Source organism: Choristoneura fumiferana, chromosome 29 (assembly GCF_025370935.1).
Source record: "Choristoneura fumiferana chromosome 29, NRCan_CFum_1, whole genome shotgun sequence".
Classification (NCBI taxonomy): Eukaryota; Metazoa; Arthropoda; class Insecta; order Lepidoptera; family Tortricidae; genus Choristoneura; species Choristoneura fumiferana.
Genome location: NC_133500.1, coordinates 1,656,115 through 1,681,819, shown reverse-complemented (window position 1 = coordinate 1,681,819; position 25,705 = coordinate 1,656,115). Strand labels below are relative to the sequence as shown.

At 37.5% G+C, this 25,705-nt stretch overlaps 1 protein-coding gene across 7 annotated transcripts in view; it reads right to left on the bottom strand.

The window, feature by feature from the left end:
- Positions 1-25,705, bottom strand: part of LOC141444300 (uncharacterized) — a 90,142-nt gene that overhangs the window by 30,854 nt on the left and 33,583 nt on the right. For all 7 annotated transcript variants that reach the window (XR_012453159.1, XR_012453158.1, XM_074109821.1 and 4 more), the window contains exon 2: positions 19,732-20,546. Coding sequence is in view for 5 of the 7 variants with exons in the window: in XM_074109821.1 (XP_073965922.1) it covers positions 19,732-20,346 (615 nt within the window). In the remaining 2 variants the exon portion in view is untranslated. The remainder of the gene's footprint in view (positions 1-19,731; positions 20,547-25,705) is intronic.

The following is a 25,705-nucleotide window of genomic DNA, read 5'->3' as shown; positions in this document are numbered from 1 at the left end:
TGCACACGCACGCCATGCAAATGCTGTAGAGGCCAAGAGCGCAGTCAGCGGTATCGACAATTATTGAAAAACTATTAGTTTTTCTTTTATAATTATACAATTTTACTCGCAAATGTGATGAAAAACATTGTATGTCGCACGGGCGGTACTAGAATTACGAACATCGACTCATTAAAGCCCTCAGTCTTCGACTTCGGGCTTCTAATAGACTCTCGTTCGTAATTCCTTATTCCGCCCTTAAGACACAATGTACTAATGTATATCTTCATTTTGTGATAAACTGAATTCTGGGAGTTTTTTTCAAATAAGTATCTTAAAAAAATACGAAGACGTTTAACTGTAAATAACACGTTTTAGGCTAAGAATAAGTTACTTTTAATTTTATTTTTGTCTGTTTATGTAATAGGTATTGTGTACAAATAAAAAATTCTCTTACTGTAAAAAATTACCAAAAAGTGTCCAATAATATTTGATAATCTAACCGTCAAATTATTTATATTGTTTTAGGAATTTAGCTTATTATTTTACTGAACAACGGCAGACATATTACAAAACTTACTTTTACATAACATTGCCAAATTTCCCTCTAACAGACAGAGCCACCGACTTCAAAAAAAGGAGGTTATTAAACTAACTAACCCCGGCATACCGTGTCCATTAGTGCATTTAGCGACACAAGTTATAACTTAAACCATAAGCACTTATCAAGCGAAACCACGTGGTAACCGCCGCCGTGACGTGGCGTCGAACCGTCGAGGTGAAGGCCTTTACAGATGTCGCTGGGTCACAAGTTCCCACCATTATCTAACTTATTTAACCGCACGTATGTACTGACAAGCAAAAAGAACCTTCATATATAATTGACGGTGGTATTAGAATTAGTGTATTTTTTTTATTAGAAATCGCTTTTTAGCAATAATGGTTCCTTATTATCCACCTTACATTTTCGCTTGCGTGTATTGTATCGTTAATTTATTTATGCAATCAAATATAACATAAATTATTTATATTTAGGAACACAACACAAGATACAACAATATGATAGGAAACAAAATAAATAAAAACTACATAAATATACCTAACTATAAAAAGAAAACAAAAATTACTTACATCATAAATTACACAAATGTCAAGTAATTAAATAAAAAACAACAATTAAAATAACATTGGTTGTCAACTAGAGATATACATAACAATAAGATAGTAAAATTAAAAATAATAAAGTTTAAAAAAAATCAAATACAAAAAATGATACTTTAATAATAAATGCCCCTAGTGTAAGTTTTCTGTTCCGCTAGAGGCGCTGTTCGTGTTTGCATACAAATTGAGATTTAACGCGAACGCGATCGAGACGTATTTTGTAACCGAAAACTTACACTAAGGGCATAGAGGTCTGCCAATTGGATTAGAATCACAAATTACAAGAATTACATCGTAATTGTCACGTTGTATGAAGGTCATCCATAGAAAAATGCATGTCTAGATCTTATTATGAATTTATGAATCTGACATTTTAATTTAATTGTTTAAATTGTTATTATTATTTCTTGTTTTTATTTTATTGTTTTTACATTGACATTTAAATTGTTACTCAATTTATTGCCTAATGTATTAATCTTTACATATCCTTGACATTTATTCTTTATATACATTTCAATGTGTTTTCAGTCTGACGATCCCTTGAGGAGAACCAGTCTAATTTTAATTGTTTCCATTCACATGACATGCTTAGAATTTTATTTTTTATAATTATTACTAATCTTATTACCTTTGACGATTTCAATACAAATTCTTATAACTGTCATTTATGTAAATTATAATGTAATGATGTATTGAATGAATAAATAAACTAAACTAAACCTATCCCGTGGGAATATTAGGATAAAAAGTAGCCAAAATATTCTTCCTATCTATATGTCAAAATAACCCAAATGGGTCCAACCAAGTGTCAAGTAAGAAACAAAAACACACCCCCTGTTTCACCATCCACTGACTAAATTTATCTGACGGATAAATGTGATGCCGTCTCTGTTTGCTTTGTTCAAATAGACGGAGGCGGCATCAACATTTACCCTTCAAATAAAATTAACGAATAGGTAGCGAAACAGCCCCGTCGGTCCCTTACGAGTATGACATTAGAAGAATTGTCAAACAATTCCAAATTACATAACAGCATCAAACAAAAATATCACAATGACGAGACACCGTCGGTCAGACGTGTACGTCTGTATGTAATATCTGTATGTGTGTGTACGTAATGTATTACATATATACACTGTGTACGTGTCCCTGCCAATAACCTCTGCGAATGTTGCTGGCACAAAAACTAATACATTGGCATTCGGCCAGACGTTAGGTTCCATTGTTGATCGAATTTATGGAGTTTAGTACGTGTTTTTCTCGTCTAGATCTAGGACTTTCGTGCTTCTACTCATAGCAAGCGCTTGTTACGCGACCGAGAAGAAAAACGAAGGGTTAGTAGCATTCGATTCCTGCTAACTATTCGACTTTAGTAGTTAGAGGACATTTGAGTCGATTAAATATATTCACATTCATCACAACATTACACAAAATGTTTGTGCTAACCGTAAACCATCTTTGCAAAATACTTTAAGTACCGTAAACTGCTTCAACTTTGCCCTCTGACCCCAACATTTCCTGATTGGATTTAGAGTGGATAACTTACTAACTCGTATAGGTTTTTAAACTTTTATCTACACGGGAATTATTAATACGGTGATAAGTTTAAAAACTTATACGGGTGCTAAGTTATCGACTCTAAATCAAATCGGGCAATTTTGGGGCCAGAGGGCAAAGTTGAATCAGTTTACGGTATATATTTTGTTGTTGTTGGAAAGTAGGCTAGGTAAGTAGGGTAGATGTTGGGTTGTGCTACCTACCTTTTCAAACTTAAATCGCTGAATCGATTTAAATTGGTATGGGATATTTTGAGATCTTTGAAAGTGCATAGGGGATAGTTTCTATCCTGTAAAATTGCAGTTCCTTATACTGTTTCCTAAGTGAAGCAAGACGAGCGTAATTTTTTGAGTCGTGAGCCACGTATTTTCGGCTGCATTCGGTTTTATACAAAAGTTCAGTTTGTGCCACACGGCGACTCAAAATGAGTTGACTCATATGAGTTGCCGTGAAACATGGCTGTACCACAGAATAAGTAATAGTACAAGTACAGAAGCTTCACTGCCGTACAAAAGTGACGTTTAGGCATAAGAATCGTGCAAACTTTATGCTTCTCTGTCTATCGCATAACTCGTGTTCACTCGCACGCGCTGAGTCGCACTGAATCGCCTCAACGTTGGGGAGGCCCGGTATGTACTTGTAGCTCGGCGGCGGAATGGCGTAGTGACACCCGCCTGGCTGTACTTCGTTTTTTAGCATTAGAAAAAGGGCTAAACTATATTGACGAGTTTTTTTATTTAAAAACGTGTTTAAAAACAGTAACTATGTACTACTTATTATACCAAAATCTCCTTGCTAATACGGTATTTGACAACTCCTGAATTTGCCATATCTTAATATTATTAGGAAAATATAGATATACAGACAATGTTTTAGCGAAGAGAAAACTTAAATCGGTTGAAAATTGGATTTATAGTGATTTTTTGAAAAATCTATATATCTGTCTCTTTCTAAAATGCTTTTCTCTATGCAGCAAGTACGGCGCTACTGGCGTGTGACGTCACATGCCAGTATGCCTTTCTCTGTCTAATCTTGAATTTCAAACCTATATAACTTTGTTATTTGTGAAGGTAGCTTAAAAATTGTTTCTATATTCGATAACAGGCATTGTGTAGTTTTAATTTATAATACATACAAAATAGTCAAATACCGTATTGTTACATATTTGCTGTGACAAACAAAAAGTGTTTTTCAATAAAGACATGTCAAGATCGCTTACCTTCTTTCTAATGCAAAAAAAATATTATAAGAATCACCGCAAGGTAAATCGCTTTCACGTAAAAAAAATCGCATCGAAATCGGTCCATCCGTTTGAGAACTGCGTAAGTAATCTACTCGCGGGTTTGAAGTGCCATTCAAATACTCTCATCTTAATAGGAGGCCTCGTCATCGCGCCTGGCGGCACGTGCAGACCATTGAATCAAGCTATTCATGAGTTCAAAGATATTTAACAACCTTATACAAGAAAAGTGTTAGTATCTGCTTTCAGGGTACGTTCCGGACACATCCCAACAAACAAATTCTTACACATGATGAGAGTTAAACCGTCACCTCTGTGTGAGATTTGCCGGAAGGTAGATGACTTGTCCCATTTGTTGTTGGAATATGCTCGGAACTCAGACTTGAGGAGAAGGGTACTTGGGGGTTTGGGCCACATGCACTCAAAACTCAGGCCAACATCTGGCAAAGCCATTTGCATTTACCAATTTAATATGTCCCTTGCGTAGGAAAAATGAGCGAGCACCCATGAGGCTGACATGATCACCTGGAGTGTTCGAAGCCTCAAAAAAAAGAGAAAACAAAAGATATTTAAGCTTTCCCGCTTTAAACCGGATAGTCCCATTTTCATAAAATCTTTTTGTATTTTTATTCTCATCATCATTACCACGATCGTCATCCCAGCCTACGTCCCACTGCTGGGCAAAGGCCTTCTCTCAGAATGAGAGGGCTTGGGCCGTAGTTCCCACGCGGGCCCAGTGCGGATTGGGAACTTTCCGCCCACCACTGCGCAGGTTTTTACAAGTCTTCCTCACGATGTTTTCCATCGCCGTAAAGCTCGTCGTAAATTGAAAATGCAATTTTGCACATGAATTTAAAAAAACTAAGAGGTTCGAGTCCAGCTTTGACCCCACGATCTTCTGCTTGCCATAGGTTAACCACATGCCAACATGGTGTAAGAAATAAATAAATAAATATCACATTACACTTGACACCAATTGACCTAGTCCCCAAGTATATACTTAAATACATATTAACACCCAAGACTCGAGAACAAACATTCATTTAAACACAAATATCTGCCCCGACCGGGACTCGAACCCGGGACCTCAAGCTTCGTAGTCAGGTTCTCTAACCACTTGGCTACCTGACCTGGTCGTCAAAAAGAATAAGACCGTATCTTGAGGTCGTCTTTATTTTGACTTAATAATTTATCGTCAAGGTGTAAGAATTAACAATAAATAATGCTTTATTTATACCACATCAACAGCAATGTTGTCTCCATATGAACTGACAGCACGTGTAGGTCGAGCTCTGACCGTGAAATTGCGCGAGTCGTCGGATGCCAAGAAACGAGCGTGGAAAGAAAGTTTAATAATAAATACAAGCCCTAAGTATTCACACCGCTGTAAAAACATCAGCTGGCATGTCATTTTAACTAATAGTACGGATATGCAGGTTTCAAATTCACTACTGGCAGATTTCTCAAGAAAATTATAAGGAGCTTTTGTGCGCCGTTTAAAGAAGTAGGTACTTATGTATTATAATAACGAATACCAAAAGACCGAATTTTTATTATTGAAAGTTTAAAATCACAAAAATACGTTGGATCGAAAGACTTAAATCCTATGACTATAATCCTAATAATATACCTGCATTTAATCGAATAATAGCGTAGACTAGACTAGAGCTAGAGAGCTTAATCTGGCCCTGGCACTTCACCCTCGTTGAAAACTTTAACTTCCACTGGGAAGTCTCCCATGTAAAATATAAAAAACCCTCGTAATTAAATGCGTTTTCATGTTATTCAAAATTATGGTTATCAAAAGTCTCTACCTTACCTTCAGTGGTTTGACGGTTCGTGATTGTAGCAGGGTACTGCATTATACTTATGTTTTTTTTTATATTCACATCATGAAATTATAATCATGAGTGGGTGAGTATTATCCTACTAATCCAACTAATATATTTTTAAACAAACTATAATAGATATTGTAAAACAATTACAAAGAATAGGATGACTATTTAGACAGAAGCACATAATATATAATACAGAAGTGGCGGGTGGCGGATCAGCAAGATCGAAATCATACAATCACAAAAACCAAAAATAGTAGGTAGCGACTTGGGTGATACTTGTAAATATTCTGTCGGTAGGTATAATTTTATAAAACAAAAGAACTTGACAGTTTGACCGCACGTAGAATTCGTCTATCCAGGGAGCTCCCGATATTTTAACGCGTCTACTTGTATCATGATCTAGCCGTTTTACAGGCCTACCCGTGATTAGGGTTGACATATGGAATAATGAAATGTCCTGACCAAAATCCTGACATCGCCCTAAAAGTCTTGACATTTCTCGCAACTTGTAACAGAGATTTGACATAGCTTTGGCGTAGATTACTTTAAGCGAAAAACATGATTGTTATTTCTTTAGCTATATCTCTTAAACTTTAGAATTTTAAAAGCTTAGTCAGTACTCGTTTTCAATGTATCGTATTTTAGTTTAACCAATCACAATGTGTATAGTTTTGTTTTATTTTAATATTTGTTTTCAGGGTGTATTCATATTAAATTCTACACATGACAGTAATGACATCAGAATAGCTCTCCTTTTCCGATCTCTGGTAATGACAAAACTTCACTCAACGTTCTGGGTACGCAGTCAAAAATAGATGTTTCTAGAAAAATGACAGGCGAGACGGGTCTGGTGTCAATGTAGTCACGATATTGACACTTGACCGTCTGACGCTGCTTGCACGATGCGTCATAAGTGCCTTGCCTACGCGTAACCATAAATAATCACTTTCATTATTACTATACACATTTGTCACTTTTATTACGTGGCCAAGGCCAGGAGAATTGTGTGCTTTGTAGAAAAGGCATAAAGTAAATAATTCTATGTAGTTACTAGAAATGAGTTGAGACTTTATAGTAAACTAGCTGTTGCCGCGACTTTGTCTGAGAAAAAATTGACATTATCATCGTCATCATCATATCAGCCGTATGACGTCCACTGTTGGACATATATCTCCTCTATAGACCTCCAGTTGCTTCATCCACCGTGAACCCGCGGCTTTAGCCAGGTCATCCGTCCATCTCGTTGCTTACGCTGCGCTTGCCGATCCGCGGTCTCAATTCGAGAACTTTTCGGCCCCAACGGCCATCCGTTCTCCGTGCTATATGGCCTGCCCATTGCCACTTCAACGAGCTAATTCTCTCAACTATGTCGGTGATCCTTGTTCTCCTATATTATCTCCTCATTTCTGATTCTATCCCGTAGAAACGTGTGTCCTCAAAAAATCATAAATCCCCAAAATCCTCAATAATTTGTAAATGTAATTAATGAACACTAACAGTGAGTGAAATGCAACCGGTGACTCAATATTAGATGAAATTTAGTATGCAGATAGTATGACACCTTGAGAAGGACAAAGGATAGTTTTATCCCAGATAAATGGAAAGATCTCACAGGATAGCGATAAAAAAATTACTTGGAAACGGAATCACCGCCACCGAGTAAATACGCGAATGTGAGAATGTTTATTGGTTTCTTAGTTTTTTACGCTTAAAGTACTCAACCGATACCCCTATAATTTGAGGTCCTGACAAAGACATAGGATAGTTTTTATCCCGGAAAAAGATACAATTATTTAGGGCGCGCAAGCAACAGTTAGTCTAGTATAATTAGAAAACTCGAGACTCGGTAGATAAATATAAATAAAGTATTAAATTAATAGGTTATTGAATTTTACAAATAACGATTATTACCTATTATTATCACACAATGCCTCTATAATATAAAACGAAATAAAGGTAACTAAAACAACATATAAACTAAAATTATAAATAAAGAAGTTGCCCAAAATCACTGCCAGGTGGTAAGGTGCCCAGAAGGCTGGCAGCATTACCACGCTGTATGGCAATGCTTAATCTTTGTGCTTATTTATTTTATTTTTATTTATTTAGCCAGCCCTCTGGTCATCCGAAGCCGTAATCAATATAAACAGGAAATATACCGAAAATACATTCGCCGAGCAGTTGAGCAAATACATGCAAAATAAATTACTAAATATTTAAAAATATATCAAATAAATAAACCACAGTTGCAATAATTAAAGTCAAGCATGATGTAATTGTTTTTAAATTGCACTTTAGTACGGCGTCATTGACTAAATTAAAAATTAGGTAAGTGGGTTAGGGTTGGGAACTAAGTCTATATCTATACTAGTCAAAAGAAAAAATGGGCCACTTGAGTTTCGGTAAAATGAAATAAAAGAAAAATACCTTTGCGTTTTTATCTTTATCTACTCGTCAAAGGAGCAGATGAAAACCCAAGAGGAGATGGCAGGACGACATGAGCACTTTTCAACTCGATTGGCATGCTGGATAGGGAAGAATGGAAGAGGAAAGGGGAGACCTTTGCCCAACAGTGGGACGTTTTACGTGCTACATAAAAAATCTTCTTCCTTGTAAAAATGCGTTTAAAACGTTATTGTTTTTATTCAATGGCGTAAGGCATTTCAAGGTTGGGCTCGGACTACATTCCTCTCTTATCAACACGAGGTGTAATCTGGCTTCACCTTATGACTTCGAATCGGCCAATATTATATTTAGACGTGAACTCACATATTATACAACGTGTATTTTTGATACTACCTCAAACTTTAAGGGTAGTGAAGATAGTGAAGGCCCTAATTATCACATTTTATATGTTTTTTTGTAGCAGATCTGAAGTAAGTATTTGATATTAATTTCAGGTTGGTTAAAGGCAGACGCGTTCCCGAGAAAAATGGTCTGGCTTTTTATGGTTCCGTAGCCAAAATGGCAAAAACGGAACCCTTATAGTTTCACCATGTCTGTCTGTCTGTCTGTCCGTCCGTGGCTTTGCTCAGGGACTATCAGTGCTAGAAAGCTGTAATTTTGCACGAATATATATATAAACTATGCCGACAAAATAGTACATTCAAAAATTAAAAAAAAAATTTTTTTAGAGTACCTCCCATAGACGTAATGTGGGGGTGATTTTTTTTACTCATCCAATCTTGTAGTGTGGGGTATCGTTGGATAGGTCTCTTAAAACCATTAGGGAGTTGCTAAAACGATTTTTCGATTCAGTGATTAGTTTGCAAATTATTCAACTTTAAGTGCAAATTTTCATTAAAATCGAGCGTCCCCCCCCCCCTCTAAAATCTAAACCGGTGGGTGAAAAAATTTGAAAAAAATCAGGATGGTAGTAAGTATATCAAACTTACAAGGAAAACTATAACGGTTAAGTTTTCTTGAGAATTATTAGTAGTTTAAGAGTAAATAGCAGCCTAAGGTATAAAATATACCTAAACTTGGAATCAAAATACGAAATCCTTAGAAAAATATTACTTAATTTTTTCGTAATGGCTACGGAACCCTATTTCGGGCGTGTCCGACACGCTCTTGGCCGGTTTTTATATTAGACTCGGGACTTGGCTTTTTTATGGTGTCAAGTACTACCTTATTATATGTATAATCTCTTTAAGGCTGCGTTACCACCTGAGATGTGCGAGGATGAGTTTGTCACGAACCAATAGAAACGCTCCATTTACCTATCTTCGCTCATCGCAGCTCTAGTGGAAACGGCTCGGCGGAGCGAGGAATAGGTAAATGAAGCGTTTCTATTGGTTCATGATAAACACATACCTCGCACATCTATGGTGGAAACGCAGCCTAATACGTTATTTCTTGTGTTTGCATCAACACCCGCGGCAGTTGATTCAAATCTGGGTCAATGCGGGAAATTTAAATTTAGAACGCGGATGCCACTGTATCTGCGCGTGAGATGCAAGACGCGGGATTTAAGAACATAGTTGTAGATTTAGTTTGGTAGACCCCATATACATCCCTTTAATTTTTTTATGTATTTTATCTTTTTTTTTTGTTTTTAATTATTTACTTAAGTATTTTATTTTCTTTTGAAAAAAAATAGTTTCTGCCAATGTTCTTGCGGCGTATTCTTCTTGGCAATGATGGTCATGGTCATTCCAAAAGCGCCGGTAGTTTAAAAAAGCGGCCAAGAGCGTGTCGGACACGCCCAAGATAGGGTTCGTAGCCATTACGAAAAAATCAAGTGTTATTTTTCTAAGAATTTTGTCTTTTTTTTATAGAATCTTCCGAGTTTAGGTATATTATATACCTTAGGCTGATATTTTCTCTTAAACTACTAATAATTCTCAAGCAAACTTGACAGTTATAGTTTTCCTTGTAAATTTGATATACTTACTACCATTACTTTAGGTTAGGAGGGATTTTAATGAAAATTTGCACTTTACTTGTAAACCTGAATATCTCGCAAACAGATCTCTGAATCGAAAAATCGTCTTCACAACCCCCAATGTTTTTAATAGACCTATACAACGATAATCCATAAAATCTTTGATACACGACGCTTCGACGTTACTACAGGGCTACTACGTAACTCGAAACTCGAAGTTCGTTTCGTTGCGGTCCCTCTGACACATACTATTTAATACGAGAGCGAGAGGGACGGTTCGATACGAACTTCGAGTTTCGAGTTTCGTAGTAGCCCTGCTGGCAAGGTGTCGAACACTGACTTCGGAATGCGCAAAAGAACATGAGTAATGCAGCATTAGACATGCAAGTGTGCACTTGCGTTATGAGCCGGAAAACGAATTAAACTCATGCAAATATTTTCACTTCAATAAGAAAAAACCGCTAGTGTGTGCGTCGAAAGTTCCGAACATGTTTGGGAGCACGGCAGTGCCCTCGCCAAGTCGTGCGTTTTCTTATATATACAATACAATACAAATAGATAATTACTTTAATGATGATTTAATATGCTATGAAATACTTATTATAATTGTAATTATTATAGGATAAATTAAGAAACTATTTGACATTATATACCCTATCAGGGTGACATGCGCCTACAACCTAATCATGTAACATCTATATTATTAAGCAAATGAACATGACATGAATGTATATAAATAAATAAATACAAATATTCTTTATTGCACACCACAGATCCAACGCTCTGATAGGCTGATATGAGATTTCACTACTTTGTATGGTCAAATCACGTCCATCGATACTTGGCACGTTTTCACCCAACTGCCCAAAATCCATACTTCCATACTATCCATACTCCATACTAATATTATAAATGCGAAAGTAACTCTGTCTGTCTGTCTGTCTGTCTGTCTGTCTGTACGCTTTCACGCAAAAACCGCTGAACCGATTTGATGAAATTTGGTACAGAGATAGAATAGACCATGGGAAAGAACATAGGCTATCTTTTATCGCGAAAAAAGGCTTTAAGGGTTGAAATAGGGGATGAAATTTTATATGGTGAGTTCGTCGCTGTCGAAATAAAACCATGAAACTTGACATTTAGGCACTTAATAAGAAATAAATCGGTATGTGTTTAGCTTTTTTTGAAAAATTCGACCTGTCAGGGATGAAATAGGGGATGAAAGCTCATATGGAAGGTCGTCATTATCGAAGATAAATCGATGTTTCTTTATGAAACTTGGTATTTGGGCACTTGATAAGAGATAATAATTGTTCGAGCGTTTTTTTTAAAAATTTCCTGTGTTGGGGTAAATAGGGGTGAAAGTTTATATGAAGGTCGACATTGTAGAAGATAAATCGTTGGTTCTTTGTGAAACTTGGCATTTGGGCACTTTGAAAAATAAATAGACATTTGTTCAAGGTTTTTGAAAATTTACCTGCGAGAGGATGAAATAGGATGAAAAATTATATAGAACGTCGTCATTATTACAGATAAATCTATGAATCTTTGTGTTTAGGTATTCGATAAGAACAAAAAAAACCGGTTAAAATCGACTCGAACTCGCGCATCAAGGGTTCCGTGCATAGGTATTTATGAATATCAAGTGTTAGCAGAGCCAAGCTCATAAGCAAATTTTACGCAATGTGGGTCATTTTACATGGCTTATTAACATAGTCAGTCAGACATGAAAAAATTATGATTTTCAGATTTTTCTTACTTATTTTGCTATAAAGGGAATAAAATTGCTATAAGAGCTTCCTTTATACAAAATTTAAGTTTCTAGGACAGCCGGAAGTACCCTATAACTTTTTTTGAGTTTAGAGTTTTAATTTCAACTCGATAAATACTCCACACGTTTACGGGATAAAGGGTCTTGACAGACAGACGGACGGACGGACAGCAAAGTCATCCTATAAGAGTTAAAAAAAAATCCTTTTGAGGTACGGAACCCTAAAAAACATTTGTTCCGGCTCTTTTCAAATTTCGACATTTTTCATACCTACTTGAAAATATGGGGATGAAAGTTCGTAAGGAATTCCAAACAAATTTACTATAAGTATATTTATCGGAAATATGTGTAGCAATGCTTAGTAAGAATGCCGTCTTAATTATAATCCTACCCTCCTAACTTACAATACAGGACGTAAGATGTCAAGAGCTCACTATGAAGAATTAGTCCTTTTGTGTTGGCAGGGTAGAATACTTATGTTTTACCAAAGAATGGAAGAACAAAAAAAATAAGTTTAGGTATAAAGCAATGTATTAAAATAGGTGATTTTTTAGTAAAACCGTAGAAGTTTCTTTGTGCTATTATTGGCAGAATAGGTATCCTAAATAAATTAAATACTTTCCAAAGTTACTATTCCACGCGGACGAAGTCGCGGGCAAAAGCTAGTAGTTATATTTTTTGATGGTATGTAATAGGCCGCCTATTGCTTACCTTAGAAAATCTCTATATATACTTGTGTTCTCTGTACTGTTTACTGTATTGGTGTGCAATAAAGAGTTATTGTATTGTATTGTATTGTATTGTATTGTATTGTATTGTATGTAAGTACTATGTGTTTGTGTATGTACCTCTATGTATGTTTATTTGTTCGGTTAGCGCTCGTGGCTTTGGTTACACGCTACTTGCCTTTTTTGACTCTTCTTATACAGCTGCCGTATAAAACACTATTATGTATTCTTTGCTCGAATAAAATACCTATCGTACTGTACAGGTTTCTAGGTATTTCGTTATCAGTATGCATTAGTGCGCATGTCACAATGTGGTGTGAAAACGCATATCTCGAAGATTAGATAAATAAGTCGAGAGAAGCAGAGTGCATCTCGACTCGACTACCAACTAACCTACCGTTACGAAAAAATTAAGTAATATTTTTCTAAGGATTTCGTATTTTATACGAAATCTTCAAAGTTTAGGTATATTTTATACCTTAGGCTGCTATTTACTCATAAACTACTAATAATTCTCAAGCAAACTTAACCGTTATAGTTTTCTTTGTAAGTTTGATACATGTACCTACTTACTACCATCCTGAATTTTTTCAAATTTTTCCACCCACCGATTTAGATTTGAGAGGGGGGGGACACTCGATTTTAATGAAAATTTGCACTTTAAAGTTGAATATTTCGCAAACAAATCACTGAATCGAAAATGGTCTTAGCAATCCCCTAATGGTTTTAAAAGACCTGTCCAACAATATCCCCCACTATAGGGCTGGATGAGTAAAAAAAATCACCCCACTTCACGTCTATGGGAGCTACCCCAAAAAAAAAATTATTTTATTTTTTTATTGTACCATTTTGTCGGTATAGTTTACATAGTCCCTGAGCAAAGCCGCCGACGGACAGACAGACAGACAGACATGGCGAAACTATAAGGGTTCCGTTTTTGCCATTTTAGCTCCGGAACCCTAAAAATCGGTCAAGCCGTTTCGAAGGAGTTTGGTCACAAACATTGTGAGCCGAGAATTTTATACAAGTTGTTAAATTGTTAATTAAATAACTGCAAACCTCAGACACCCCAAAAATATTTTATCATTGTAAGTTAGTTGATTGCATTTATTTTTGAATATCTTCATTATTTTAAAAGATATTCGTGTGTTTTGCTAAGTCAGTAATTCTACTTCATTTGTAACTCTACATCTATTTAAAATATGTATCTGTTTAAAAAAATATACACCTCGTTGAGTTTCTTGCCGGATTCTTCTCAGCAGAGATTTTTCCGAACCGGTGGTAGATTTTTTTTGACATTCATAAGTGCTTGTTATAGCCTAAATTGAATAAAGATATTTTGACTTTGACTTTGACTTTGACTCTACACTCATGATTTGTATTTGTCAGTTGCGCTTTGACGTTTTTAGAAGAAAATCACACAGTGACAGCAAACCGGCCTAAAACCGGTTTAAAAACACAAACACAACCTAATTTAAAACATAGTGTAATCGATTCTACTCTCGATTCTGAGCAAACTACTTTCTGGTTTTCAGTTATTTAATTAACACCTTGTATATTAGATTAATCTGGCTATAGCTGTAAGCGTATTCATGTGATAATTTGATTAGAAACTACATTTAACTGCACATAACGTCCTTTTGCACACCGTGGCTGTTATTTACTATCTCTGTTTACCACCAAATGGCATTGACGGTGTTTGATAATAATAAACATAAAACGTTTACATTGTACGGCAATCCTGAACAAACCTACTTTATAAGTTATTGGTTTTTGGAGTCTTTTGTATTTTTTTATTTCAACTCCAAATGTGAATGAAACATGTCTAAGAACTATCGCTGCTTTCAAATAAAAAAAACCGCATTCAAATCCGTCCACCTGTTTAAGAACTACGGTGCCACAGACAGACACAGTATACCCCTCTTTTTGCGTGGGGTTAAAAATCGTGCAAGTTGCATTACATTGCGAGGACGTAAAGCCAACCAGTTTGCGTAATGGTCTCGAGCCGCAATGTAATGCAACTTGCACGATTTTTCTTGCAAGTTCAGACAATACGGCCTAAGGTCGCTAGTAAAGCCCTTTTTTAGCGTCGCGACAACAATCGTTTCTCGGACATTTTGGGCGCAGAGTCAGCGCCGTTGGTTAGCCAGCGGAACAGTGCGCCCGCGCCGGAACAGCGACCGCTGGTTGGGCAGCCACGCGGCACGCGCCATATGGCAACCGCCACAGGAATATTACACCGTGTATTCGTTTTACCAAAGAAACTCACGAATCCGATCCCAACCGTTCCGTTCCGTACCCAAAGGTTGCCAACGGAACCCTATTACTGAGACTCCGCTGTCTGTCTGTCTGTCCGTCCGTCTGTCGTGGGCTCTATCTCTTCAGTCGTAATTGTTAGACACTTGAAATTTTCGCAGATTATTGTATTACTGTGGCCGCTATAACAACAAATACTAAAAAGTTCAATATCTCAAAAACGGCTGAACCGATTTTGATAAAACATGTCTAAGAACCATCTCTAGAAAACCTGCTTTCAATTGAAAAAACCCGCATCCAAATCGGTCCACTCGTTAAAGGGCTACGATGCCACAGACACACATAGCGGTCAAACTTATAACACCTCTGTTTTCGTCGGGGGTTAAAAACAGAATAAAATTAGTTATTTATGTGGCTGGTGCATAATGAGAGGCATTAAAGTACGATAGTGGCGAGTTTCATAATAAGATCACACGAGTGTTTTAATGCCTAATTATGTATAGCCGCATACATAACTTTATCTACATGCATATCATAAGTTTTCTATAATATGTTCAGATATGGCCTGTATTTTTAAGTTAGTGTTACTGATAACTAGTTTGAAGTACCTACCAAAGCTTAAATAAAACAGATAATAAAAAACTAAAGTTTTATTTATAATAATAATTATTATCTACATGCATGTCATAAGTTTCTACAATATGTACAGATATGCATTGTGTCGCAGTTTTAGCGGGTCTGCCTCTACGGGAGAAAAGTAAAAGCAGAACTGCGCAATAAAGGAATTATTAGGCCTGAGGCCAATTCAGCGGTAGACAAAAGTGGTGGTAGTTCGAACCGAGTACACAAAACAGCGTTAACCCAATTCCTATTCCTCTGTCTAGCAAGTACTGTCCTGCACTGGAGCCGAGATGTAGTAGCGCGTTGTTCCGCAGGGTCGGGTAAGGCACCCGATGACGGTCCGACGCTGCGACGCGCGAGGCAGGCGAAGACGATGATGATGATGATGGTGACGAGGTACGGTCAACCCGTACCTTGGACCCGAGTTGGGCTAAATAAACACACACGAATATTTACAAATTTCGAATCGAAATTATAATAGTTCGAAGAACGCGTAGAGACGACACTAACTCGCGGTTACGTGCAATAGGTAGCCGTATTAGAGACCGGAGCAAAGGTGCCGTGCGATCGCCTCGATGAAGTTCCTCAGTCTCGCGCGCGCGCGGCGGCTAAATTATTTGGGGCGCCGGAGCAGTTCCTATCACTCATTCGTTCCCGAATGAACGTGAGCGTTCGGGCGTGTTTACAAAATATTAGCATGATAGCAGCGCATTGATAAATTGACAGTTGTAGCCAGAACGTAACGATTAGTGTTATAGGGTGTGTAAGTGTTTTTGTGGTTTAATCTGTGTTGTTGAGTATGTGACAGATGTGTTTAGGTTAGGTATGATAAATAAAAATTATGTACGTATTACGTTACATTTACCCTGGACCCTGGAACGCGCCATCAATAAAGCGTTACACACGATCCAGTGAATCGGGTGAACGACCGCGGCAACAGCGACATGAAAAGTACTTATGTAGCCGTGCTGCCGTGGTTGTTCCACAATCAGAAGCGGAGTTACATTTAAAGCGGAATGAAAATGAGATGAAAGGTGATGAAGGATTTATATTTTTTTTTTATACAAATGCGTGGGTGGAACGGAAATGACTTGCAATAGTTGCAATTATCATTCGCCTATTTCTAATAAGCGTTAGGACAAGCGTGATGCAACGACTTAATAAAAATGGCTGGGATGATAATTAATTGCGAAACTACAATTTCCCAAGCATTATAATTACTTATAATGAAACTTCTACGTTTAGCTACTAAAGGACAATAATGCACCACTTACCCGAGTTGGGGCTAAATAAACACACACGAATATTTACAAATTCGAATCGAAATTATAATAGTTCGAAGAACGCGTAGAGACGACACTAACTCGCGGTTACGTGCAATAGGTAGGCCGTATTAGAGACGGAGCAAAGGTGCCGTGCGATCGCCTCGATGAAGTTCCTCAGTCTCGCGCGGCGCGCGGCGGCTAAATATTTGCCGGCGCCGGAGCAGTTCCTATCACTCATTCGTTCCCGAATGAACGTGAGCATTCGGGCGTGTTTACAAAATATTAGCATGATAGCAGCGCATTGATAAATTGACAGTTGTAGCCAGAACGTAACGATTAGTGTTATAGGTGTGTAAGTGTGTTTTGTGTTTTAATCTGTGTTGTTGAGTATGTGACAGATGTGTTTATGTTATATGTAAATAAAGTAAAAATTATGTACGTATTACGTTACAATTGTTAAAAAAAGTATTACCGATACTTTAATGTAAACATTAAGATGCACTGTACTTTAATGTGAACATTAAGATGCTCCCGCAGATACAAGCTTTCTTAATAAAGGCCATTTGATAGTCGTTCTGAACATATAATAGGGAATTATGATATGCATGTAGATAAAAATATTTATAGGGGGGGCTCCCCTACAACAAACGTGTCGTTTTTTAGCTAATGTCTAATGTTGTATAGATAATGGTACGGAACCCTGCGTGCACGAGTACGACGAGCACTTGGCCTATTTTATTTAACTAGCCTGGAATATTATCCCACGGCTGGGCAAACGCAGAGGCGAGGAGAGCCTCTTGATCTCCACACCTCCCGATCTGGCGCACTGTCAGGCCAATCCCAAACGCTCAAAAACACGTATAGCCGACGTTGGGAAAGAGACAGCTAAGCTGAAATGGGACTGGGCTGGACACGTCAGTCGCATGCACCCACAGAGGTGGGCTCACACAGTCACTTGGTGGGCACCCGGAGAATGGCTATCGACGGCGAGGTAGACAGAGAAGATGGCGGGACGATTTGAACGCACTTGTAAGTATAGTATACCTATTAAATACTGATACATGGTCCTTCATCATCATCATCATCCCAGCCTTTATACGTCCCACTGCAGGGCAAAGGCCTCCTCTCGGAATGAGAGGGCTTGGGCAGTAGTTCCCACGCGGGGCCCAGTGCGGATTGGGAGCTTCACACACACCGTTGAATTGCTTCGCAGGTTTGTTGTGCAGGTTTCCTCACGACGTTTTCCTTCACCGTAAAGCTCGTGGTAAATTTCAAATGTAATTCCGCACATGAATTTCAAAAAACTCAGAGGTGCGAGCCGGGGTTTGAACCCACGATCCTCTGCTTGACAGGCCATACGGCAAACCACTCGGCCACCACTGCTCAGCCCACTCGGCCACCACGGCTCAGTGTGTCACATGGTCCTTGCCTATTAAATATGACCTAAATTTAAGTGTTTTGAAAATGTGACAAAACAAAAGTAGCTCAGTTCATTGAGTAGAATCGAACCTTGAATAAAGTCCCATGTTCCCTCCTTACACTCAAAAACTTTCGCATATAAGATTAATAGGATCAATTCATTGAGTAAAACCGATTAACTATACACATATATTACGCAAATGACCCGCTTTACATAAGTTCACCGTAAATACATAATGTCTGTTCTTGATCTAGATTTTTATTGACCTATTAATATACCAGCCAAGTTAATTATCTGCGATGCAAATAAAGTCTATATTACAATGTAGTAAAGCTTCGTTTTCCTTGAATTTGTTTTGAGATGTTAACGCTACAGGAAATATCGTGAACTTTCCGTTCGTCGTTTATTCTTATTTTAACTTCTTTTAAAACACCCGAGTTTCGGAGATTACTTATTTAGTTTCGCTTAAAATCAGTTGAAAGTACGTATTAATGTTTTAATAATAACAATTTCGCCAAAAGCCGATATGAAGAGATATTTTGTATTCTTAAAAGGTTGTCATGGTTACTGACTGCTAACATCTCTAGGTAGAGTCATTCACGATGACGCGTGCCGTGGTTCTTATTACAATGTCATTAATACCTAATTTTGCCAAAATCACGCGTCTTCGTGGATGGCATTAGGTATATTTCAATAATTCTTGCACCTAGTGAGCTTAGATAAGTATTGAAAGGACATTTAGGTACGAAACCGTATCAAACCAATGAGGGCTATCGCGTATGAATTCGCCACTAGAGGCGCTAGTGTAGCGTGAGGTCTCCGAAATGTCAAATCTCATAGTTTTTCGGTGAGCTACGCGGGTTTATTTATAATTAGAATAATTTTGTGAATATTTTGCAATATCTGAAATTAATTATGGCAAATATGCGTTCCGGGGCAATGAATGTCTGTGTTTTGAGACAGTTTTGTCTTTCGGAAACCTTTGTCCTCCCTTTTTTCCGAACAAAACGGGGACTATGCAACACTGTGGCATGCTCGATATTTATATGGTACGGTTTTAAGGTGTATTAAATATGATTTTAATCTAAACTTTGTTTTCACGCCCGTAATAACAGACTTTGAAAGCCATACTTAAAAACCTCACGCTCCTGTCACCTCACTTGAATCGTAAAAATCCACGGGACCATTTCTTAATAACTGTCATGCATGGTTGTTGTTCTACCTGTCAATGGAATTAAGAGATTCAATTGGCTCGATAGTATTCACTCCTGTGTTGTTACTAAAGAGACCAAATCGCAAATTGTTGTTTGTTGGATTGAAATCTACATCTATCAAGTTGCAGTCAAAATTACCTCTAAACTATTTTATTTGACAAAATCTCAGTCACAATTTTACAATGAAAATACACGCCAGTGCTCGCTATTTTGTTTATTATTTGTCTCAATAATCCATGTAAAATTGCGACTAGCCTCACGTCAACCAAAAACAAGCAAAATTAAATCCCTTACCTCCTCCACGGACTTCTTGGAGAACTCGTTCATGGACACAATCCATTGCTGCACTAATTCGTTCACAATAACAAGATCATTATATAACCACGTCAATAATTCGTTCACCCACTGGACGCTCGGCGGGTCCGGTCCAGTGCAATTTGGTACGACGATACTCTGATGTTTCTTATGCAGCTGTTCAGGCCCAGGAGACATACGTCCCAGCCGACGCTTATTCGGAGGCGTTGCTGGTACAAAACCACTAGGTTTCGAAGGCTTAAAAGAATTAAAGGACGAACTCTTGACTTTAGCAGTAGTAACTAACACCGTATCAGCACTGTTGACTATCTCATTGGCAGTTGATTTCTTCGGTTCCTCCACGGGCTTCTTTTCCGCTTCCACTGGCTTTTTCGCGAAGCGAGTGTAAGCCCATTTGGCGATCCCGAGGAGCACGATAGAGAAGAGGAGCCAGATGAATATAAGCATGACTAGGTTGTCCATGGCTGTGTCCATATAATCGAAGCTGCATATCAGGTCGTCGACTGCCTCTGCCAAGTCAGCCATCGTTTTCCATGATGCCTGCCACCACGAGGCGGCGCTCCCCGCCGCAGTCCCGTCTACAACTGAGGCCATTTTTTCTTCTATTTTCGCCCGTCTATTTTGAGCGGGAGCTCGCCGTCTCGCTCGAACGTAGCGCGTTCAACAATTTAATTATGTATTTTTCTATATGAACACATTTTATTAATAGTTTATAAGTCTTTTTATGGTCGTTCGTTCGTTCGCGTTTATATGAAGTTTCCGTGCGTCGTGGTTCCCGTTGGCATTGTATGAAACTGAAACAAATGGAAGAAATTGGTTAATTCCATGGTCCCTTATATTCTCGATTGGTTCAGAACTTCAAACAGTCTGATGACTGTATAGCTCAGTGGTTAAAGAACCCACGGTTGAGGCAGATATCTGTGTGAAAAATACACGTTTGAAACGCGTCAGTGTAGTGTGGTGGTGTTGATTGATAGATGGGTTTGTGTGATTTGTGTGTGTTCTTACAGTGTGAAGGTGGAGGAACTGCATGAACACACATTTGTTGCACAAACGTAGGTATCATAAGGTCGCGGGTGAACAAAGTACCTAATTGTTTTGGTTCAGAAATGAAGTGTAAATCAAACGCTTTTCATGTAGGTATGTGCTGTAGGTATATAATATACTCGTATGCTGTCATACATACAGCTTCTTGCGCGTGTGGCAAGCGCAACAAGGTAAAAGTTCACAATATAGTAGTATAGTATACTTAACACCAAAAATTATCAAAGACCCTATTGGAGAATTAATTTCATTTGAAATTGTTATTTTTAATTTTTCTGTGTAATTTCTATTTTAGGGTTCCGTATTAGTACCTACTTGTTTTCGACATTTGCTTTTATATTTATTTGACAAAAAATAGTCAAATTTGATACTTATGCACTTAATTACAAAATAATGACATAATTTCATACAGACCATTTAATAAACTAAACTTTTTCAAGCTATACTCTAATTAATTAATTTTCTCTGTAAACTCTGTATCGCTTACTATTTCTGGTGTACAATTAAGAGTAATTGTATTGTATTGTATTGTAAGATATTAAAAGTTTCTTTTGAAGGTAATTCTCGAGCAGGCGAAGCTGCGGCTTGGCTTGGATAGGTATTTAACTAAGTGTAACAAAACAACTTCAATTGGTGTCTTAAATATTGAATGAACTAAAAGAATTTCTTTGCTCACCCGCGACCTTATGATATGATAATGTTTATGCAAGATATGCGTGCGTGTAGTTCCTCCACCTCCACACTGTAAGAACATCCACAAATCACACAAACCCATCTATAACCACCACCACAATACACTGACCCGTTTCGAACTCAACCAGAGCTCATCTTCAGAGCAACACAACCGTACACCATAGTACCAGATGTTTGTAAAGCTAAATGCGTGGTGAACGAGTGGTTGATAACACTGTCGTATAACGAAACAGAAAGCCTGGTCAGCACTCCTTATATAAATTGAACCATAGAAATTTGGACGGGAAACTGATACTGAACACACAGACACACACACACACACACACACACACACGCACACACACGTTCACATGTGCGTATAAATTCTGCATGTTTATAATTTATTTTTTCTTACCTTACTTATTATGTATTTTTTGTTATATTGAAATTCCCCCATTAAACTATCTAAAAATTTACATTTCTGTATTGAAATACACTAGTCTAGTTTGTATTACAATGATAGTTAGTAAAATGTACTTATAAAAAAAACCTTGAATGTACAGTGACTAGCATTAATATCTGCCACAGCGGAGCGTGCAAAAATATCTGACGCGTCCTTCCGGCCCTAGAAATAGAGTCGTATCAGATATTTATGCACGCTTGTTGTGTCAGAATTGGTGCTGGTGACTGTACCAAACCAAATCTGGCAGCTGTAGTTTGTTTACATTTAGTTAAATACCTATCCAAACCAAGTACAGTGACTTAATAATACCCCTACTGAGTTGGTAGGTTATATAATAACCACGATTAGCTCATGAATTTCTTTTATTTCCAGCAAACAAGTTTATGCGGTCAGAGCGGGGAGCACGTGTAACCTTGACTTGCTTTGTCACACAGTAACGACGGTTGAAAATTTTGAAACATAGCTCAAACGACAGAAGAATTTACTGAACTTAATACATGTTTGGAATCAGTGAATTTACCAAAATACCACAAACTTGCGGGACTTATCACGCTAACACACACGAGTAATATTTAGCTCGACGTTTCGACCACATTACAGTGGCCGTGGTCACGAGAAGACTACTCTACTAGGTAGAGTGAAAATCACGAAAGTTTAAAACGTTATATGTATTTTATTGACATTGTTTACATTGTAATTTTACAATTACATACAATTTATACAATTTATTGTGATTTTGCTTGTATAGTAATATATTATTGTTTTTGTGTTTGGTGGTGGTACTGTTGGGACCGTTAATAAATCATTTTTCTTTCTTTCTTTTAATTTTCTTTCTGTGTACCGGTTTTTAACCCGCGACGAGGGGTGTGATAAATTTGACCGCTATGTGTGTGTGTGTGTGTGTGTGTGTCTGTGGCACCGTAGCTCTTAAACGGGTGGACGGATTTGAATGCGTTTTTTATTTGAAAGCAGGTTTTCTAGCGATGGTTCTTAGACATGTTTTATCAAAACCGGTTAAGCCGTTTTTGAGATATTGAACTTTGAAGTGACAAAGTCGGGGGTTTTCCAACTTTTTGTTGGTTAGGTTATTGTTGGGTTCGTTATTGTCAGGACAAGTTTTGCGCATAACAAAATTTAAACAATATCCATAAACATATATCCGTACCTACGTAGATTACGAAAACTTGAAACTTGCTGGTTTGAGCCGTAGGCTTGAACCCACGATCCTCTGCTTGTGAGGCCATAGGTGTCACCACTAACCACGGCATTACAGTGCCGATTAGTCACATAATAACCACAAAAGATGACCTTGCCTGTTTTCCTCAAGATGATAAGCGACCGTGCAAGTACCGGTTATTACAATGAACATAAGGTTTCACATCTCGTAACGCTAATTATGGAAAAACCTTGGCAATCATGAGATTATCCTACCATAATATACACTGTTAATTAAATAAAGGCCCTGTCGTCCCGGTTGGTCGACGCTTCTGGGGACCCAAGAGCTGGCGCGTACTTATCTCAGCGGATCTCACTTGCGATCCAAAGGGGTAATGCAGCCAGCGTCATGGGAACCCTGCCACAGGCAGATCTTTTAGACGGGGTATTCTTTTTATAATTTTCTTTGTTACAGTTAGTTAAGCTATCTTAGGTTAGTTCTTTTTATGTATGTAAACTCATAATTGTACAAGGTTAGTTAACATTGTTTTTAAATAAATTTAAGTATGTTTAATTCGTTTATTTATTATTAAATATAGATTAAATTAAATTAAATAATAATAAACTTAGTTTTAGTTTGAATTATATTGTGCAAATCCATGTTATTTGAAATAAATTTAACTTTTCTTCAGTCATTAAATAACTGAAAACCTCGGACACAAAAAATATTTTTTAATTTTAAGTTACTTGATTACATTTCTTTTTGAATACCTTCATTATTTTAAAAGATATTCGTGTGTTTTGCTAAGTCAGTAATTCTACTTCATTTCTGACTCTACACTCAAAATTTGTATTTGTCACATTTCTCAGTAGCGCTTTGACGTTTTTAAGAAGAAAATCACTCAGTGACAGGAAACCGGCCAGTATTAAATTATCAAAATAAATAAATAAATATAAATATCACGGGACAATTCACACCAATTGACCTAGTCCCAAAGTAAGCTTAGCAAAGCTTGTGTTATGGGTACTAAGCAACGGATAAATATAATTATATAGATATAGATACATACTTAAATACATAGTAAACACCCAAGACCCGAGAACAAACATTCGTATTTTTTATAAAAATATCTTCCCCGACACGGGAATCGAACCCGGGACCTTAAGCTTCGTAGTCAGGTTCTCTAACCACTAGGCCATCTGGTCGTCGAAAATAGTATGCAACCTGCTAAAACATTTAATTGGCGCCTGTTGCAGTCGTAACTTTTAGACTGGGCGCAAAAAAAGGGATTTAAAAACACAAACACACCTAATTTAAAACATAGTGTAATCGATTCTATTCTCGATTCTGAGCAAACTACTTTCTGGTTTTCAGTTATTTAATTAACACCTTGTATATATCCTAAACTACTAATCCTACTAATATTATAAATGTGAAAGTTTGTGAAGATGTTTGTTACTCAATCACGTCTAAACCGCTGAACCGATTTAGATGAAATTCGGTATACATATACCCGGGCAAGGACATAGAGAGAGAGAGAGAGAGAGAGAGAGAAAAATTTATTTACACATATTCGATACACATAATAACATCGAATAGTATAAAGTGGACCCCACTCAGCATACTGTTACGGCAAGCCGCAACGCTGTTTTTCAGTGGGACCCATTTAAAAACTAAAACATATAAAAACACAACACACTATGACGACACGAACGCCAGCGGAAGGAAGTTCGCAACCGGAAATAATGGCAACACTCGATCAGTTTAACCATAGGATAGTTTTTATCCCGGAAAATTTCATAGTTCCCGCGGGATAGCGTAAACGAATTCTATGCGGTGATTGATAATTACTACTCTTACTATTCTGCAGTTTCGTAAATAGCTTATTTTATTCTCATACATAATACATGCGTAGGTAAATAGGTCAATACCTTGTGAACTAGTGTATGACGAACCGGTAACTGTCGAAGATAATATCGATTGAACCGTAAAACAATGAGCTATCAGCCATTCCGTGCCTACTTAGTTGCCATAGGTTAGGTATTAGCATAGTTAAAAAAGTTTATTGGTTTAAAATATGGCGTCTCTACGTCGAACGTGACCTAAATGTAAATTACTAAGCGTTGCCTGCACTTTTGACAGCGTTACATTCTGTGGGAATTTTTGACTTCCCGGGATAAAAAGTAGTCTATTTCTATTTCAGATTTTGCCAGTAGTTCCAGAGTTCCCTCTACAATCTACGAGTACATACTTACAAACAAAGTTGGTTAACTTCCGGTTGGTTTACTATCCGGTCGCCTCACTAAGGAAGTGGAAGTCGATACATTAGAAGGGGGTTTTCGATAAGATAAAGAACTATTTTCCACTGGAGTCAAGCAGCAGGCCAAAGGTACAGTCACCAGCATTAATATCAGCCACAGCGGAGCGTGCAAAAATATCTGGCACGTCCTTTCGGCCCTAGAAATAGAGTCGTATCCGATATTAGTGCTGGTGACTGTACGGTATAAGGTGCCTCCACATGCAGTCGCTCGTCGCTCGTTTGCAGCGATAAATCTGGTCACGTGACCCCATTTGAAGGTGATTTTGAATTTCCCGCGACTCAAAAAAGTAGCGTCAAG